Here is a 19,508-nt window from a genome sequence, read left to right as displayed (position 1 = left end):
ACTTCTTGGAGGGGCAGTCCTCTAGCCTTATTTATGTTACAAGTTACATGGACTTCACTGAAAACTCTCAAACTGATTTAGCTAAACTTGCCGTTCTGTGAATTCCCCTAAGCTGATGTAACATGTTATGTGGGTTTAGCTTAAATCAGTAAGTCTCGAGCTAAAGGTACGTGTTTGAGTGCTATAAAGTTATCATAACTTAAAAAATAGCAAGTTACCACCCTCCTCTGAGCCATGGTATCTGATTGTGCGCTCTTGGTCTGCCCCAGGTGCAAGATAAAATGTATTGTCTTAAACCATGTCTTTTCGGGTGGCATATCATAAGGGATTTTCTTTTTCTCAACCCCAGGGAACCAACTCCATACCACTTGCTAATACTATTCTCTTCTACTCTGCAGGAGAAAGAAAGGAGGAGGGGAGACCCCAGACCTTAGCCGGCAGGCAGCTGAGAAAAAAAAGAGAGCGGGTCGTGGATCTAATAAGCTCCAGAGGGCAAAATCACTGGCAAGTATCACCGGCTTGTAATTATATCAGCTGGGGCCCAGTGTCAGGTACACCCAGGAACCTTTTAGCTCGGAGCTTTTGCTTAGCTCAGGTAACTGAAGCTTTGCTCCCGCTCTAAGTAGGCTGCCAGGCACGTTTGCTGCCTATCCCTGAGGGAGATACCTGGGCAGAAGGAGGACACAAAGCACACCGTGTCTGGCTGCTCCGGGGGCAATCTCTCATTGCAGCCTAGACATAGTCCATCTCCCTTCGGTGGGAAAAGGACAAAAACTGTCTGTATGTAGGCAGTGACCTTGTTATCTGCTCCTCCCTCACGTTGCTTACTGCACAGTATCCCGACAGTCCTTTTCCATGCTTTACAAAGCACTTTTCTTGTGACACTTGCATCTCTTCCCAAAGCTTCTCTTCTGCGCTCGCAACTTTTAATCATTGCAGTTTGGTGTTAGTTTATTCTCTGTTCATTGCACTGAGCCTGAGCAATCAGCCCCAAGGTCTTAATACTGAGGATTCATTGTGCTCATCGCTGGTAAAATAGGGCATCCTCACATGAAAGGAGCCTAGGGAAGTCAGGCTTCCAGAAAGCATCATGGCTCTAAGCTTTTGCAGATATGGCAACAAATAGCTGCCAGAAGAAGGACGTGCTCACAAGCGTATCGGGGGTTTTTGCAGACCTGCAAGCGTGTTTCCTAAGCGATGAAAGCCAGGGAATGCATGTGAGTTGAGCTAAAGAAGGTTTACATAAAAGAGAGGCATTGTGTCCCGAGATTGGGAGGCATTCTCCTGACCCAAATACAGCCTGTTTGCAAGGAAATAGATTCAGTCAGTGTTAAAGAACAAAAAATATAATTAAAGTTATTCAGCCTGTGTTTTACAATTTCCATTCTCCAATGGCTTCCTCTGTAGCCCTTAGATCAGAGCACCCTTACACGGTTTCATTCCACCATCGCTTCCCGTTTCAAATTTAAAGTTGTTTTATTGTCAGTCTAGAAGTGAAAGAATCTTAGTTCAGGGTAAAAAGAGGTGAATTTGATTTTCTTTCCCCAGATTTTAGGAAAATAATGTGTTCTTCGAAGTTACTTAACCTGCAACCCACAATCAGGAAGGCACAAGCACCTAGTCTGACTCCCACCATGAAGTCCAAACCCTCCTGCACAACATCAGGGGGAGTTTTTGCTATAAACTGCAGCAGTACAGGGTTGAACAGTGTGTACATATGTGTCACCTTCTGTTGGCTGCTCACAGTTTACAAGGGACGTTATTATTCCTGTAGCAAATAGCAAATATCCATACTGTATTATTCCTGTAGCAAATTGCCACCAGAAAGCACCAGACACAAAATGCTCATAAACAGATGTCTGGGGGAGCACACAGAGTTAGTGGTACTGAACTCTCACCCACTAAAACAAGTCTTAAAGCCACTGCCTGCTGCCAAGGCCTGACAGGTCCACCATCCTCCCTTGGTCCCTCCTAGGCAGTTAGGACAGCCTAACCCAGGGGTAAGTGTCCTGAAACCCATGGGGTTACGCCTTGGTGACATCAGCCCAGAACAGAGCTCCATGCCTTTGTGCTATGCAATCTCGGTAGCACTGGATTCTATTTGTGTTAAAAATCTGGGGTAGCCTGTGTTGCTGTGTCACTCTTTCCTAGACCTTTATGTTGAAAACAGGCTTGTATTTCTCTTGAGTTGAGAGTTGTCCAAATTTCTGTAAAAGAGCTGTGTTCCTTATTCTCTGATGTATAAGCCTGCTGTTACGCTGGCCATTAATGACTACACCACTATCAGCCTACCGTTACGGTAGGTTGATGTGTAGAAAAAGAATATATATATAACTCACTAGGAATAATCCAAAATTAATTTCCATTTATTATTAAGGTAGCATTGGGAAACCTTTTTGAAATGAAGACCTGTGAAAAGAGTCTTATTTAATCAAGTCCAAATAAAGAGGCTTAATGCTCAAATCTTTAGTAAATCCTTAGAAGAAGAATAGACTATGATGAAAGAATAAGTGCCCCAAGCAAACATCAAGTCAAATTAAAATGAAGCTCTTAAATAGATCAATGATCCAAGAGCAGAAAGTAGGTGAGAATAAAGTATATTACAGCCAACAATGAAGATGTGAAAAGGGCTATTATATGGAGCTCCAAGCTCAGGAGGCTGAACAACAGCACACCAAAATAGAATAAACACATAATTAAGGTGATGACCTGAGTCCTGGAATTACATCCACTGGCTCCATGTTTGCATGTGGTGAATCAGTTCTCCTCTTAGTAAACTTGCGAGGTTTTGGAGTTTATTAGTAATCATGGAAACAGTAGTATAAAATGTGACCAGGCTCACACTTAATTTAGAATAAATTAAAGTAAACTAGCTAAATTACAATAAGTAGTAAATTACAATAAATTAAGTTAATTACATCTCTGAATGAAGGCCACATTCTTTCATATGAATGCACATGCAACCCCCATGTCTCAACAGTGGGGAGGCAATACCTGCTCTATCTTTATCCGGGGAAATGCCTTACTTTAAGGGTATGTATAGGTTCAGGGTTAACCACCTCTTTAAGCACTTTGCTGGGTCAAGGCTTTATGGCTTGTCTATACCACCTTCATGCTTACATTGCCTTCAGCAGCTACTGTCCCAGTGTTATATAAAGAAAAGTAAAGAATGCAACGGGTTCGATGACTTCTCCAAGCTTTTACCAGGCTGGGCGTGGAAACCAGATCTCTGTTTTGGGCCACTGTGTCATCCCTCCTGTTCACTCTGACATGGAGCTGTGTTGCCCTGCTGCGATTTCTGAGCTCTGGCCCTACGGGTTCCCTTCGCAGGCGTCACTGCTGCCACATCAGTGTCCTTTACACAAGTCCTTGATGACTTCCAGCAAGCAGTCTTCCGCAGCTTCTCAGCAAAATAGGCAGCCTCATGCCCAAATGTCAAAATTCCCAGATACTTTATTAGGAAGGTAAAATTTGATTGATGCTTTTGACAGCTTTGCAAATGACTGCAATGTCAGCAATTAGGGGCTGGTTTTGCCTTTCAGGCTGTCTGCTTGTTTCTGTTTGAGAGACTGCTCCACCCTCACAGCTGTTCCTGAATTACTGACTTATTTTTAGTACTTACTAAATAACATCTTTTTGACAGGATCCGTCATTCTTGCCTCACTGCCTATATCCTAAGGTAATAAGATTGCAGCATTTGAAGTCAGGAATAAATTTTCCTATGACATATTGACAGGGAATTGATGTTTTGAGTATGAATTGCATTTATGTACTGTGTGGGTAGAGCCCACATGAAGGTCCAGGGCTCTCAGCACTGAGACACGGTCCGGTCCAGTGTATATTTATATTCTGCGAACCTTATTTTGAATTTTATTTATTCATGCAAGAAACCCTGTTGAACTTCATGGGACTATTCCTAAGAGTGAAAATAACTCACTATAATGTTTGCATATTCAAACTCAGCTTATATATGTCACCCTAATTTTAAAAGTATAGCCGGGCTTTAATAGTCTATGCCTATGAGCTCTAAAATTGAACCACCAACACCACAGGAGATGAAAAGCAAGGAATAGTCAGATCTGTGCTGCAACTACTACTGCTTCTACGGTATTGCGCTTTTCTCGCTAGGACAAAAAACCTGCAGCTGCTTTTATCACACCATCTCTGTCACATGTCAAGTACTGCTAAGAACCTGGACCACGTTCAGCAGTTGTACAATCCCTGGCCTTTCTTTAGGTTGATATTCAGCAGTTGTTGGATTGCTTATTTATAACTAGACTATTAGGCATGAAGCACCATATATCTGCCAGTGCTGCCAATTCAAATAATGGAAAGGGGAAACAGGCGGGCAGGAATTACAGAACAGCATTGACTTTTCTGCACAACCATTTTACTATGGACACTAGTTTCACATAAGACTATCTGCCCACATTGCTTGTTAAAGAGTTGCTATGTAAATGTTTGGTTTTATTAATGTTTGTTCACTATTCTTACCAAATAATTTGTATCAGTCAAAAAAAGCCAAAGTTGTTGGTCTGCAGAACCTGTGCGTTTTGAATATTTGAGATCTTTCTCAAGGAATAAACAATCACTGTGTTGCTAAGATTATTTTTTCTTAGTTTTTATCCTGTTTAGTAGAATGCTCATTGAACAGTATGTTAAAATAAACTTCACCCTTTACACTGCGAGACCTCAAACAGCAAGCAAGACTGGGATCAGTCGCAGCCATATGGACAGGGGAGAATTTGTGCATTAACATATGAATTGATGTGGAGAATCAATTAACGTGGGTTTGGCTTTACTAGTATCAATTTCTAATTGGGTCCTTTTGTCCTTAAGGTAAACTTATATCAGAGCACAGGTCACTGCAAGTAATGCAGATTATGCTTGTATCATTTAGGGATATCATTTAGGAATATAATTCATAGAATGTGTATAGAATGTATAGAATTTATAGAAGTTCTCAATGGACTCCAATGTTTCCAGTCCCTCTGAAGCTGTTGGGATGATACGATACTTACTGCCTTCTCTTCCTAGCTATCACTTTCTGCAGATCTTGAGTCTGTTCCAAAAACACCAGTGCGTCCCATCTGGGCCACTCACCAGTCAACTGGGAACCTGCCCTCCAAAGCAGCAGCAAAGACCCTAGCCCAGAGCTCCCAGTGGAATGCCGGGATAAGACCGGCACCTGTTCGAGCTTCAGCACCAAAGCCACATGAAAGAAGAAAGAAAGACTTCACAAGGACGAACACCAGATCTCCATGTTAGTATGCTGCCCTGTCCCACGTGGAGGCTATTGTAGAGATTGCCAATATCCAAATTTAGTGCGCAGAGGGAAGGAGATGGTGCTGGCAGTATATTTCTGTAGGCGAAGGAGAAGGCAGTCATTCTGGATGGTGGGAATCCAGATGACAGTGATTTGCTGCATCAAAAGAGAACATATGGCCAAAGACGTCACATCTAGCACTTGCTAGATCCACCTGTCTGTCACAACTGTCATCTCGGTATCGAACACTGGCATGGGCTTCACATGGGTTTAACTCACTAATACTTGATGACAGAGCAAGAGATCTTAGATCAGAAGTGACAGTGGGCTCAGCCTGAAGTCCATGGATTCTGCCAGGTCCTGGATAGATGCCAGGGGGAGCTGGTATGGTTGGGTTGGAATCAGAGCATTCAGCAAATTACAGGAGAAAGCAATCAACTCCAGGGAGACAACAGCTGAGAAAGCAGCTGATCCGTGAATGCCTTCCAAAAATAAGGAGGCAGACTGACACGATCAAAAACAATTTTATGCCGTTTCAGTCTAGGGTTGGCTTGGGCAGCTATTCACGAAGACCTCACCTCTTGATATATCCAGCACCTCCTGAAGGTCCTCTGAGTCTGGGAAATTACTGCATATCTTTCAGAAGCACACAACGTTTGCGCAGACCTTGGTGAAAGTCCTATTAGTTCACAAGAGGGCTGTCCACGTAAGGATTGCAATTTGCAGCCCCTGATGATTTTAATAGCATAAGGAGGGTAGTGGATAAAGAACCTGGAATGAACAAAGGAGAAGAGGCTTCTGTGGTAGGATTTTCAAAGAGAACACAGGGGTAGAGTGAGAGAAGCCCCTACAGAGCAGCGACTATCCAGTAATTATTGATGATCCCATCTAGAAGGGAGATAATGGAGCACGTGGAGACCTCCAGCATCCCTTTGGATCTCCCTAGCATCTAGCGTTTTTAGCAGGCACGTAGGCTAACCCCCATGAGGAGGACCCACAGTGCGAATGAGTAATCACAAATCCTTCTGTGGGAGATGAAAGAAAGAATCCAAACACAGATGAAGGATGATACATAGGGGTAAGCACTGCAATGAGTAAGATGAGGCCCAAGGAAAACACATGAAGACTGCTTCATGTAGGAAGCCGTATATAAATGCATCCCAGCCATAAAAGCCAAGAGAGGAAAGCATCAAGATTAGGCTAGAGGGTTACAGCACCGCATATTTCTAAAGCAATACAAGGTTTCTATAAAATAGGACCCTCATCCCGAAGTCACATTGCCTGGGCAGAGCCTTAGGAAGGTTGTACACTGGGCTGGGGCCAAGTCAAAGCAAAGAGTTAAGCGTAGGCTCTGGGCCTTGGCTGAGTTATTGGTTGTTCCAGTCAATCAAGGGAATTCCGCTGGTCTGGCAGCAGTGTTGTGGCCTCCCAGGAATGCGGCACTCAGCTCCGACTGCTGCCGTCCCGGAGGCACTGGGAATGGGAAGAAGGTGTTTCTTAAGTCTCTTAACTTCTGTGAACCAATCTGCAACTGCTGTGAAGTGTGGTTTAGTGTTGTCAAAGAGGATGTGGGGGATGGAGTAAGGGGAGCTCCTGCAGGGAAGTGGCCACCCAGTGATTATTAATGAACCCATATGGGTGGAAGATAATGGCGCATGCAGGGACGTGCAGCGTCCTGTCTGAGCTCTGCTGCAGTCACTGTCTTCTACATGATAAGAAATTTTAAAACTGTGCATGAGGAAAGTGCTAGGGAGAGGGGGGAAGCAAGCTACAAACACCATTACCGTAGTATAAAAACTACCAAGGTAGATTATCCCTGAGGGATTGCATTTGGATTAGGGGCAATTTGCAAGGCAGAACTGGATTTTTTTTGTATCAGGGAGAGACAAATCCTATCTTAATTCCTTCAGTGACCTCTCCTGGACCTTTGTGATCTCTGCCAGGCTTTTCCCAAGGTAAACTTGCCAACTTCAGATAGTGCTCCAGCTGGGCTTTACTAGGGCATGTTTGCAGATTGTCAGAAAGGTGGGCAGGAAAAGTAAAGATGTTTTGATTGATGATTATTCTCTCTATAATGAGATGGAAACTGTCTTTCCATTCAATCCAGATTTGTAAAGGTATTTGAGGTATTAAATGCCACCAAAATCCCGAGGATTTGCTGAGTACCTAAATATGTTTAGAATCTGAATTCTCTGACTAAATTAATCTGTCTGATTCTTACATTATTTCTCTTTCATCTAGCATCTCCACTGTTTGAGGCTCAGCCCTGGCACATTCCTCCATCTAACCAAGGATCTGACACAGAGTAAGGGAGGATCCAGAGTATCTTTCATCCCAGCAGAACAGAAAATTACCTGCCTGGCACTGGGGAAACAGCATCAATGTTACCTGAGTCACAGGCTGCGCTTGGTGAAGAACGGCTGCTTTTGAGTCCTTCATAAGGACCCAGCTTAATTTTTTTTCAACTGTTGCTAGAAATGACTTTCTTCATTGACCTCACCACACAATGCAAAGAAATGGGCATGGAGGTCCTGCGTCTGTTCTCAGGCTGTCCAAAAGAAATCTTAACTGCCTTGCAGCCAGTTTAGGTAGAAAGGTGTTGGGGTAATGGCTTTATACTTTTTTTGGGAAGTACCGTGCTTGGTGCAATGACTCCTGCCAGCCTTTGGGATCTCCAGGTGGGAACTCCCATTTCCAAACTGGAGTACAGTCTAATTTTGTTTTCCTGTTGTGCTTCTCAGCCTGGTTTCCTGTCGCTGCTGCTCTCAAGCTGGTGCTATATTCTTTTTTTCTTCTGGGTATGTTGTCTCTGCAGAGTTCACCTCGGCTTTTGACCAGGGAGACACTTGCGCAGATCCTTGCTAGAGCTGCTAGACCTCATGTGAGCTTGCTTGTGTGTCATTTGGACATCTTGGGGCATATCCCATGGCCTGAGCTGCTCTGTGGTGCTTTGCCAGTGAATTACCGAAGTTGTCTGTCTCTGTGGGCACTGAGGGGTTTGTGGAAGGGAGGACTACCAGCCACCCGAGTGATGGACCCTGTACCCTCCCTACAGAGTGGTTTACCACCAATGTTAATGTGATCCCTCAGCTGTAACCTACAGCCCCTGCCAAATCAGCTAGACTGTGAAGAAAGCACCACAGCGTTCAAGGGAAAAGCCTTTAATATGTGGGAGAAAGGAGGCTCAGGGAAAACGCTTCAAGAAAAACCTAGTTAGGGCTGTACTGAAGACAGAATTCCTTTCTCATGTTAAACAAAGCAACTCCATCTTTTCAATCGTGTTAGTGAGAAGGAAATTCCACTCTCTGGATTACAGCATTGCCCATGGCTCTGTGTGGGGAGCTGGCACTAGTCTAATTATTTAAGAGAATGTAAATCATGTGCTCTTATTTGTCTTTTCCACAATTAAGGAAATATCCAGTAAATGTAACAAATAGCAATTTTTAAGGGTAAGGGGACTGAATGCACAGCAGCTGTAACTCATTGCCATATCATATCCCAGAGCGAGAGAGCTGGGATAAAACTGAACTTTTCCACATGTTAGGAAGAGTCACGGTACACCCATGAATTCTCAACATTTATAGACTAGAAATCGTGTCTCAGAGAAAATGCCAACTACTGATCGACGAGGATTAGGAGAAGACTTCTGTTCTGTCAGCAGATTATTCTGCACTGTGTCACTTGAGGGTTTCAAGTGTTTTGGCACGAGAGACGTTGGCCATTGTCAAGCCCAGGCACGACGCACCACGGATCTTACCTGAAGGGAGAGCATCCAGCAGGAGACTCTGCCCGTTGGGGTCCTTGGTGGAGTGCTATGTGAGTTCCAGCTCCAAATCAATGAATAGGTAACTCAGAGCATCTCCCTCTCCCAGACCTCCTTCTTTCATTTTTCTAGTTGCCCTGGATGCTTAAGGGGGAAGGGGGAGTTCATCTCAACCAACACGATGGCCTAAGAGCTAGCTGAGTCCAAGCTGGTCACCTCTCAAGCAATCAGCCGAAATAGGAACTTGCAGATGGCAATTATCTCATATATCTTAGGATCTGTTGATCATGCAAGAGACCAGACTAACTGATTTTGATTAAGAAAGCTAACTTTTGAGCATTTAAAGTGAGGTGGGGTAAATCCCATCCAAAACATTAATCGCCATCATTCCCTGGTATTGCAAATCTCTCCTCACAGCCTTTTCCCCCAGGAAACTGATTGCTTCCTGGGTGTTTCCTTGGCTTCTTAAGTCCAAACTGTTGTTCCAGCTTTTTTTTTGTCTCCGTTAGGCAGTGTGTAGCTTCCTGTGGCAGCGGTTCAGTGCTAGGTCCGCGTTACAAACGGCAAATGGCTACGCAAGGAAGTGATGTAACTCTGCAGCAACGGTTCTTCTTTTCTCAGCAATGAGCATACTCGCTGGAAACGTAAAGTTCCCAGGGTCTGACCGGTCTTGGAGCTGAGTGCTCGGGCATTACTGCAGACACTGTGCCTTCGCTGCAGCAGATCATGCATCTTAAGTGCTCACTATACATTTTAAGACTTAGGCCTTCTCTGGTTTATAAAGCTTTTGTATTTATGATGCTGTAAAATAACTAACAGTAATGTCCAGGAATGTACCAAGCCAAGTAGTCTATCCTTGAAGTAACAGCAGACCTACATATCGCCTTGATGTAACTCCTACCGATTATGTTATTAGAATAAAAATGTATATACTTACAACATACTTCACAATCATTCCTGAGGTCGCAAAATGGGTCAGAATCTGAAATGGAGAGAAAAGACACAGAGAGACAGAGTCTCCGTCACCTGCCTCTGCCACTGCGCTGCTGGCTGGCCTCAGGCAAGCTGCATCACCGCCCGAGCCCCGGGCTGCTGATCTGCAGAGGCAGATGGTTATTTACCCACCTTTATAGCGTGCTTCCAGATTTGCTGATAAGAAATTGCTAAACGAGTACAGAGGAAGGCTGTTATGCCTTCGCCCTTCCTTGTAGATGCGCATTTCCCTGCACTGCTTGGCATTTCCAGATCCTGCACAACTCTCGTTAGCCACAGCCTTTGATTAAAGAACTGAAAGTACCTTTTAAACCCCAGAGGCCAATGAATCAGCATTGCTGCATCTGAATTCCACCAGTACAAGCAAGATCAGAATGTGAGCCCTAGGCTACAGCCCTGCTCAGATGTGGGGAACAAACCCAAACATGCCAGCCGCCCTCTTACCCAAGCTTTACCATCCATTTCTGCCCAAAACTCCACCTGCATTTCCCCGGTGTTCCTTGCCGGGAGCAATGGCAGAGTTTGGTACTGTAGTTTGGCTTTGTAGCCGAAATGAAGTTTTCCTCATTATTGCTCTTCTGAGCAAAAGAAACAAAAACTTGGAAAAAAGAAATATGTGCAACTGAAGTTGATGGGAGCTGCAGGTGGGAGCACAGTTGGATTAAAACTGAGGATTTTTGGAAACGTCCAACTTGTGTGGCGAGATGGAAGATGAGTGAACGTGGGCTGTTGCCAGGGAAGTAAGAGCATTCAGAGAGCGAAGTCTCAGCAGCGGCGTTAGGGTTATAATAGGTTAAAGGATGGTTACTGAAGAGCGTGGAGACCTTGCGGGAAAGGGAAAGCAGCCAATGGTAGTAGCTAAGCGCAAGATAAAAAGTTGTTGTAATAGGTGGATGAAGCTGATAACGAATGGAGAACACAGCTCAGCTCACGTAACGAAGGGATGAGGAGATGAGGAGGCAGTGGCACGGTGTGTAGGGTTGTGTTTGGGGGGCATGGATTAAGGGGAGGGAGGGGGGTATGGGAATTGGTTTGAAATCAGTCGCCTTGTCCCTCCGGCATGCTCTTAGACTGAGCGCCTTACTGTGCGTCTAGCACGGGCATCCTGCCTGTCCTGTGCTCTGTGCCAACCCCAACAACATACAAAGACATCCTCCAGATGGATGCTGCGTAGAGGGTGCACCACCAAGTAATTCAGGGGAAGGAATTGCTTTTATACGCCAGCCAGCCCAAAGCAGGACACGGCTAGACACACAGACAACCCCCGACTGCGTGGTCACATCTGAAATGTCCCTTGCTGCACAACAGCTGCCGCAGTAGGTTTGAGAATGGTGACGGCAGGAGATGCGTGTCTGGATGGATGCTCTGTAGCTGTTTGCACAGCCCGTATCCTGCGCACAACCACTCTCCAAACCACAGATAAATTGCTGGTTGGCAGAGGATGCTTGGGAGACCCCCAGGGAGGTAAAATCACGGGTATAGACAGGTCCAGACACTGCACGGCACTCCCAGCACATCCTGTAGGAAGGAAACTGAATTCAGCTCTCCAAAAAGCCCTGGAGGCAGGAGAGAGGTAGCAAAGGGAGCAGATGGTCTAAACCGTATTTTCAACCTGTTCCATCCTGGGATCTTGCTTTGTGTAGACAAGATGCTGCCAAATCCACCCAGCAAGGTGGGGGGGCAGGATGGTCCCACAACACGTGCCCACACACATACACCCTAATACAAGCTGCCTGCCAGGCTGCCCCTGCTGACCTTGGACACCAGAGCAGGCTCCGGTTGCTTTATACATCAACCCGTGCAGTGGGAACAGCCGACCTGCGGCTCCTTCCACGTGCCTTCTTCCTTCCCTGCAAACCCCGCTGACCCTTCAGTCCCCAGGCGCACACCGGTCGTTGGCGTGATGCCAAAAATCTTCAGGCCCGCCCCCAGATCAGGAGGTTTTCAAAGAAAAGTTTTTACCAGCCCACAAATCACAAGAGCATATCACTTGGCCATTGTCAGCATCTCCCTTCATTTTTTTCTGTCATTTGGTGTTTTTTTTTCCTTTTTGGTGGCCTCTTTTTCCTTGCTGCCTGTTCTCTCCACCTCTGCAGTCCTGTTTTCTCATCCTCTCCCCTCTGCTCAGTTCACGTTACTCACAAAGAGATCCACCAGAATCCAGCGCTTGACCAGGATGCCACCAGCAAGAAGAAGCAGGAGCTGGCGGCACCAGCGAGGCTCTGGCTAACAGCAACAAACAGACAAAAGCAGGTAGCTGCCCACGCGAGATGTAATTCAGTCGTGGAACTCCCTGCCTGGAGAAGCTGTAGATGTTGAAGCTCATGTGGGCTCTAGAAGTTTTTGGAGATTCATGGAAGGATCTCGAGCTCATGTCATAGGACCGTAGGAGAATTTGGGCTGTAAGGGACCCCAGGAGGTCTCTGGTCCAACCTCCTGGTTGTTTAGCCTGGAGAAGAGGAGGCTGAGGGGAGACCTCATCGCGCCCTACAACTACCTGAAAGGAGGTTGTAGCGAGGTGGGTGTTGGTCTCTTCTCCCAAGTGACAAGCGATAGGACAAGAGGAAATGGCCTCAAGTTGCGCCAAGGGAGGTTTAGATTGAACATTAGGAAAAATTTCTTTACTGAAAGAGTGGTCAGGCCTTGGAACAGGCTGCCCAGGGAAGTGGTGGAGTCACCATCCCTGGAGGTATTTAAAAGACGTGTAGATGAGGCCCTTAGGAACATGGTGTAGTGGGCATGGTGTGTTGGGTTGACGGTTGGACTCGATGATCTTAGAGGTCTTTTCCAACCTGTATGATTCTATGATTCTATGATTCCTGCTCTAAGCAGGGTCAGCTCTGGGATCAGCCCAGATTGCTGAGGGCTTTACCCCACTTGGATCTTCAAATCCTCCAAAGAAGGAGATGACACAACCGCTATGGGCAACCCACTCCCACACCTGGCTGGCGTGGTGATGAAAAAGTTTCTCCTTGCACCCAGTTTGAACCTCTCTCCTTGAAACTTACACCTGCTACCTCCCACCACACACCACTGTGAAGACAATCACCTCCTTGGAGGTACAGGGGGCTGCTGTCAGGGCCCCCCAAAGCCCTTTCCCTCAGCCTCTCCCCACGGGGAGCCCCTCAAACACCCCTGCTCCCCTCCCCTGCTCCCTTCCACCACCCCCGGCCCCCAGCTCCCCGCCTTGTGCTCCCCGGGAGCCCGCAGCTCTCCAGGCACCTCTCGGGGAAGGACTTTTAGCCTTTTGTCAGGAAAAACCCAGCTCGTTTTCCCCTCCTCACGTCGATACTTTGCTACCATCTAGCGCCGAAGGGGCGCAGGGCCCGAGGGCCGGCGGGGGGGGTGTTGGAGCTCGGGCCTCCCCGCTGGCGGCGCCGCAATACCGATAAATATCGGTAAACGCTGGGCATTTCACCGAGGGACACTTAAGGCCAGACACGATAAGGAGGGACCCCAGCACACACGCGTGGGGGTCCCCGCGGGACAGGCCGCCCCTGAGGTAACGCTCCTCCCCCCCCGCCGCTCTGTGCGCATGCCCCCTCCCCGCGCCCTCCTCCTGTCGCTTTCCGGCAGCGCGGCTGGAGGCGCGACGTTTTCACGACGGCGCGTGTGGAAGGGCGGTGTCGCTTCACGGCAGGAGGCGCTGGCCTGGCCCGTGAGGGGAGAGGCTGAGGCGGTGCCGGCAGCATGAAGCAGAAGAGGAAAGGTACTGGGGTGTGGGGGGATCGCGGTGCCCGGGGGCTGGCGGCAGGGTGGCTCCTGCCCCTCTACCAGGAGCTGAGGGCAGTGGGGCAGGGCTTTGCTGCCTCTCCCGGCCCTGGGAATGAGGGGGGAGGAGGAGGAGGGCCTGTGGGGCAGGGCTATGCCCTCCTCCCCCGGCCCTGTGTAGGGGGCACTGGGGCAGGCCTTTGCCGCCTTCCCCGGCCTTGTGTGTGTGTGTAAGGGGGGGACTGAGGAGCAACGCTTTACCCTCTGTTTGGGCGTGGCGGGGGTCTGTGGGATGGGGCTCCTCATGCTTCCCCCGGCCCTGTGGGGCTGGGAGCTGTGGGGTGGCAGGGCTTTACGACCTCCTCTAACGCTGTGCGTGTGTGTGGAGTGGGAAAACGAGGCAAGACCTTGCTCTTCCCCCTCCATGTTCTTTTGGGGGTGGGTGAAGGGCCTTCCGTGAGGGTTGGAGGGATTTGGCACCCCTCTGTGAGCCACCCGTTTTCTCTCCCCGCTGTTGAGTTGGGTGCTGTCACTGGGAGGCAGAGTCCTTTACATCCATGTGGGTGCTCAGGAGTTTGCCTTGCTCCCGACGGGTGCCCTGACTGTCAGACACAGAGTGGGGTGCTGGGGGCAGGGCAGTCTGGGTGTTGCTGGGCTTTTCCTTCGTGGCAAAGGGGAAAAAAAACCAGGGGAAAGGATATGGGGCAGCAAAGATGATGCAGGGCAGCACGGGACTAGCAGGTCTGTCCCACAAAACTACCTGCAGAGAGAGACCATATGGGAGCATTGCTGTGGTGCTTCTCCCGGGTGGGTGTAAATCCTGCTGGATTTCAGAACAGCTGGCACGAACAAAAACTTGTTGGAGCAGTTGTGCGCCCAGCTGTGTCCCTGCTAGTGGTTTTTCTGACAAGTTTGGTGTGTATATTTTACTGTCCCAACACTTGCTGGTGTAGATAGAGCTGTACAAGGTGAAATAAATGCATGTTGTTGTTAGGAAACGTGGATGGATCTCTTATAGCAATGCCCCTCTTCTCCCAAAGCTGGTGTGGAAGAAATGTAAGCAATGTGCACAGTCTATACAGTGCAAACCCTCGTTGCAGCACGGGATGGGTCTGTGAGGCGCAGTGGGGAAGCTCTGAGGCACTGATAGCACTGCCTGATGCAGCGTACCCTCGCTGTGATGGAGGGGGGTTCACAGAGCTGGCCGCTGCCCCACCGTCCTTCTCATGAACACGTTCTGTCCCTTGCCGCGTGTATTGGTAGCATCAGAGTGGTCTACTAATTGTCTTTAACTTCCAATGACTCTTTATTTCTAGCTGTTGTGCAGATTGCTCTGACATAAGAAGGTGGAGTTTGTCCTAGAAGTAAAAGAAAATCAGTGATATGAGGTGGTGACTGTCATTTGTTGGAGGAATGCTGCAAATCAAGAGTGATATGCAGTGGCAAATTCCCTCTGTAGGCAACAATTGTAGGAAATATTAAAAATGAACTACAGAATGCGCCTTGGTTGTCACAAGCAGTTAGAAAGCACTGGCTATACGCGTGGTTTGTTGTTTTGTTCTCGTTTCAGGAGACCTCAGCCATGCAGAGCTGATGATGATGACAATAGCTGACATCATAAAGCAATTAATTGAGGCTCACGAGCAGGGAAAAGATGTGAATCTGAACAAGTAAGTCATTCTGGGATGACACTGAAGAGCTGATCCACCAGTGGTGAACGTGTCCTGTACGGTCTGTTACGTTCAGGCTTTATTTTAAAATGTTTTATTTTCGCAGGCTACCGTCATTTCTCTTACTGTTACCTGATTAAAAAATACCACCAAGATTTGTAAATTCTGTGGTCATTTGAAATCGTGCCTTGCTACTTCATTGGCAATGCTCAGAGAACAAAATGGGTTGTATTGGTGAAAAACTCTAAGAAACTTGTCATTGCCTTTTTGTGTTTCCACCTGTGTTCATCCTTCAGTAGTCCCAAAGTCAGCTCCATCAGGGAAAGGAGAGATTAATTTTGGGGTCAAGTTTAAATTAGATTTTCTTAGCAATGTGTTATAAATGACGTTGTTTATAGAAAGTTCTTCCTTCTTTACCTATGTGGAACAATAAAACCTGAATTTCTCCCACTGCTTCTATTTCATTTACATCGTATAATTGCCGACTTTTTGCTGATGCTGGAAATAATTGACGTGAATGTCTTAGAAGTTAGCTCAGCTAGAGTCTGCGTATGTAGGGGTTAATCAGATGGAAGTTTTTTGAAAAGAGTTAAAGCAAGTAAGCCAGAGTCTGTGGGCAGCTTTCACAATGTTTTGATAAAATCGTACTTAGAAGTAGAATACACAGAAACTCAAAACATTGGCAATTGTTGCATATCAACTTTATTTGGAGTTTATTTTTGGTATCTTAATACACAGTGCAGCTGTTGCAAGGAATTACTGTATGCTTTTTAAACAAGTTACCTGGAAAGGCAAATTGGGAGAACGTACCTAGATCTCCATGTAACTGAACAGTAACACAATAGCACTGCCGTGGAATATGGGTGTGCAAGCCAGAATGGAGTTGTTAATTTGAGGTATTTCTGCCTTCAGGCTGAAAACCAAGACGTCAGCAAAGTATGGACTTTCAGCGCAGCCGCGTTTGGTTGACATCATCGCTGCTGTTCCACCACAGTACCGCAAGGTGCTGGTACCAAAGCTGAAGGCCAAGCCTATAAGAACTGCTAGCGGGGTAAGCACGTACATCATTCTCTCCATCCACCACCATCCTCCCCGGCTCTCATCAATAAATTGTATTTAATTGTTTTCAAAGACCAGGATATTGAATGTCCAGAAGCTTTAATGAAGACGCGCTGGCTGCATTGCCAGCTTCCAGGCTGCCTTTTCTGTGATGTGCCCGCAGGGCTATTGCTTTCAAAGCATTTTGGAGATATGAAAGAGGAGGTTGGGAGATTTTGTTTCAAAGCAGCATGTCTTGCTTTTTAGTTGCTGTAGAAACATGCAGCTTAATCTGCAGGCCCTCTCAGTGAACAAAGGTAAAATGTTAGTATTTAACCTGTTTCTTTGAAAGATAGTTCAGGCTGAAAGCAGGAATAGAGGTACAGCTAACATTCAGCTGTGTGTTTTTAAGCTTCTGTACCGTATGTACAGCGTGCCTAAGTTAACAAAAAAAGTTAACTCAAGTTAACAAAAAAAACCCAACCAAACCAGAAGCCAAAATCCCAGGAAGTGGTCAATTTTTATAACTTACAAAAAACCCAAACAAAACCACAAATAACACCCCACCCCCCAAAAACCCCTTAATTTCTTTAATTTCTTCTTTCTGGCTGTAGAATATTTCATTAAACTCTTGCTCCAACCAGGATTTCTGAAAACTGGAAATGAGATATTCCAAGTTGGGTGCCCCAAATTAGTGGACACTAGAAAATCTTAGTGTGTCTGTTTCTTCTTCCCTCTGGTCCTTTTTAAAAAAAGAAGATAGCATCTTACATTATGCTTGCATTTAGTGTGTGAAAAGCTGTCTGAGATCAGCCTGGGAAAAAAAGGCTTCGCTCAGTTAGGTGGAAGGAGGAAGCTATTTTTATTATCTTTGGTTTGTATCTTTTTGTTTCTCTTCGTCTCTCCCGCGTTTTCATCCTCCAGGTGGTGTTTGATATGTTTGGTGGCACACTCCCACCCTTGCACTGTTTTAGATGCATGATAGATGGTCCTAGTGAATACCTGCGTGTCAGTCTGCATCTTTTCAGCAAGGTGGTTAATCAGATTTGGTATCAGACACCTGGTTGTTTATAATATACTGCCAGTTTATTCTAAATTGTCAAAATATTAGATAATAGGATTCCTATTTCTTCATATATTTGTTATCATAGAATCACAGAATAGTTTGGGTTGGAAAGGACCTTTAAAGGCCATCTAGTCCAACCCCCCTGCCATGAGCAGGGACATCTGCAACCAGATCAGGTTGCTCAGAGCCCGGTCCAACCTGACCTTGAATGTTCCCAGGGATGGGGCATCCACCACCTCTCTGGGCAACCTCTGCCAGGGTTTATCTCCTTATCTGTTTATCCAGTGTTACCTCTTCCTTCAAGAGTTAACACACAGATATTCTAGGTGGCAGACTAAGCAGAAAACATCTTTAAATAGTCTCTTGCAGATGCACTTTATTTTAGTAACTTCAGAAGCAATTACTATAATTTCTCTCCTCTGTAACTCTGCTTCTTACAGATTGCTGTCGTGGCTGTGATGTGTAAACCACACAGGTGTCCACACATTAACTTTACAGGCAACATATGTGTGTAAGTATGGCAGCTTAGATGACCTAAGAGGACTGTTTTCCAGTATTTCTGTATAAATCTAGTACTGCAGTAGCATTGTATTGGGGACAGGCTTCCTTTCCGCACAAGTGCAAAGTTGCAGATTGCTGATACCTGCACGTTACTCTAAAAAGTCCATTTCTTTTCAGTTTTTCTTCAAAGAGGAAACCTTTTTCTTTCATGGGCCAAACCCCACTTACCTTAGCAGATATATACTTCGGTGAATATAGTAACCAGGGGAAGATATTAATGATCAAATGTAAGTTGTATTACTGTGGCAGGGTGCGCAAGTGTGTTATGCATATGGCTGGGTACGTAAGCAGATTGGAGAAGACTATTACAGAAAAGAAACGAGGCTCAGCTGAAAAGTTTGAAAACTGCTGAACTGAGACCCTCCTGAGGAGGTGCAGGTGTTGTCTGCAAAGACTTGCTCGGTGTGACAGTCTGGCTCTGCCTGGCTCTGGAATGAAACGAGAGCACAGATGGAGGGGAAGGCCTCCACCTGCCGAGAGCTTGTGGCGTTAAGGGAATAGCTTCTGAGTTTTATTTGAATTGAGAAACCCAAGCTGGGTTTACCTTGAAGTATGTTACCTCTGTTTGCTTTAAGAGTCTGTGCACCTGAAATCTCGTCTGTTTTTTTTCTAGCCCTATCAGTTAATCTATTTCAAAACATTGCTTCTCTTTTCCACCTTGTCACTCCCAAAACATCAGTGTATTTCACTACCAGCAGCCTAACACAGAGTGAGCTGGCTCCATTCTTGGTTTTGCATGAGCAGCTATTCTGTTTGAGCTGTTCCAGGTAGTTACATATGTGAAATGTCTTCAACTGGATTGCACAACTTTTGCCAGCAAATTAATTTGGTAATTAATTTTATAATGGTGACAGATAACTAGGGTTGAATTTTCAGGGCAGGTGGTGAGGAAACTAATCAGTTATACTGTGAACCAAATGTGTCTGGTTTGATGGAGATGGCATTATCTTAGTCTGTGCATTTGAGATCTGCTCACCGTAAGTAACGGTACGCTGACTGCTCTATTACCTTGTCTGTTGGAGGTGCTCAGCGCCTGCAGCTGACGTTGAAGGCGTGCAAACCCTCCTGTCTCAGGTCGTCTTTGAGCACAGAATGACTGTAGATTGGTCATTAATCCCACAGCCCTCAAAAGAAAGCTAAGGACCCTTCAGAATAACTTTATGTTCCTTTTAATTACTCTCTGCCATGTACTGTTCCTCTCCTGGCTAGCAGTCATGCTGTGATAGCTGCAAGTCTGTCTTGCTGTGTCACAGAATAAGAGTTTCAAACAAGCCTCTAGATGCAGAAACTGTAGTTTAATACCAAACTGCCATACAGTTATCTGGAGTAGATGGACTGTATTCTTTTGAAGTAGTCTTAGAATGCTTTATTCATTAAATAGCATGCCCCTAAGCTCAGAAAACAAATGTAAATGAGATTTCTCACCATCAAGATACTTAA

At 46.1% G+C, this 19,508-nt stretch overlaps 2 protein-coding genes across 4 annotated transcripts in view; both read left to right on the top strand.

Annotated features, from left to right (window-relative positions):
• Positions 1 to 9,964, top strand: part of FBXO16 (F-box protein 16) — a 39,030-nt gene extending 29,066 nt beyond the window's left edge. The window contains exons 7-9 of the mRNA XM_075147985.1: positions 399 to 504; positions 5,038 to 5,263; positions 7,508 to 9,964. Coding sequence (XP_075004086.1) covers positions 399 to 504; positions 5,038 to 5,263; positions 7,508 to 7,575 — 400 coding nt within the window. The 3' untranslated portion in view covers positions 7,576 to 9,964. The remainder of the gene's footprint in view (positions 1 to 398; positions 505 to 5,037; positions 5,264 to 7,507) is intronic.
• Positions 9,965 to 13,618: 3,654 nt separating this feature from the next.
• The window catches only part of ELP3 (elongator acetyltransferase complex subunit 3), a 92,710-nt gene continuing 86,820 nt past the window's right edge, over positions 13,619 to 19,508 (top strand). For all 3 annotated transcript variants that reach the window (XM_075144801.1, XM_075144800.1, XM_075144799.1), the window contains exons 1-4: positions 13,619 to 13,731; positions 15,304 to 15,403; positions 16,316 to 16,454; positions 17,948 to 18,018. In XM_075144801.1, coding sequence (XP_075000902.1) covers positions 13,713 to 13,731; positions 15,304 to 15,403; positions 16,316 to 16,454; positions 17,948 to 18,018 — 329 coding nt within the window. In that variant the 5' untranslated portion in view covers positions 13,619 to 13,712. The remainder of the gene's footprint in view (positions 13,732 to 15,303; positions 15,404 to 16,315; positions 16,455 to 17,947; positions 18,019 to 19,508) is intronic.

Source organism: Calonectris borealis, chromosome 3 (assembly GCF_964195595.1).
Source record: "Calonectris borealis chromosome 3, bCalBor7.hap1.2, whole genome shotgun sequence".
Taxonomy (NCBI): domain Eukaryota; kingdom Metazoa; phylum Chordata; class Aves; order Procellariiformes; family Procellariidae; genus Calonectris; species Calonectris borealis.
This window is presented reverse-complemented; position numbering and strand designations above follow the sequence as displayed.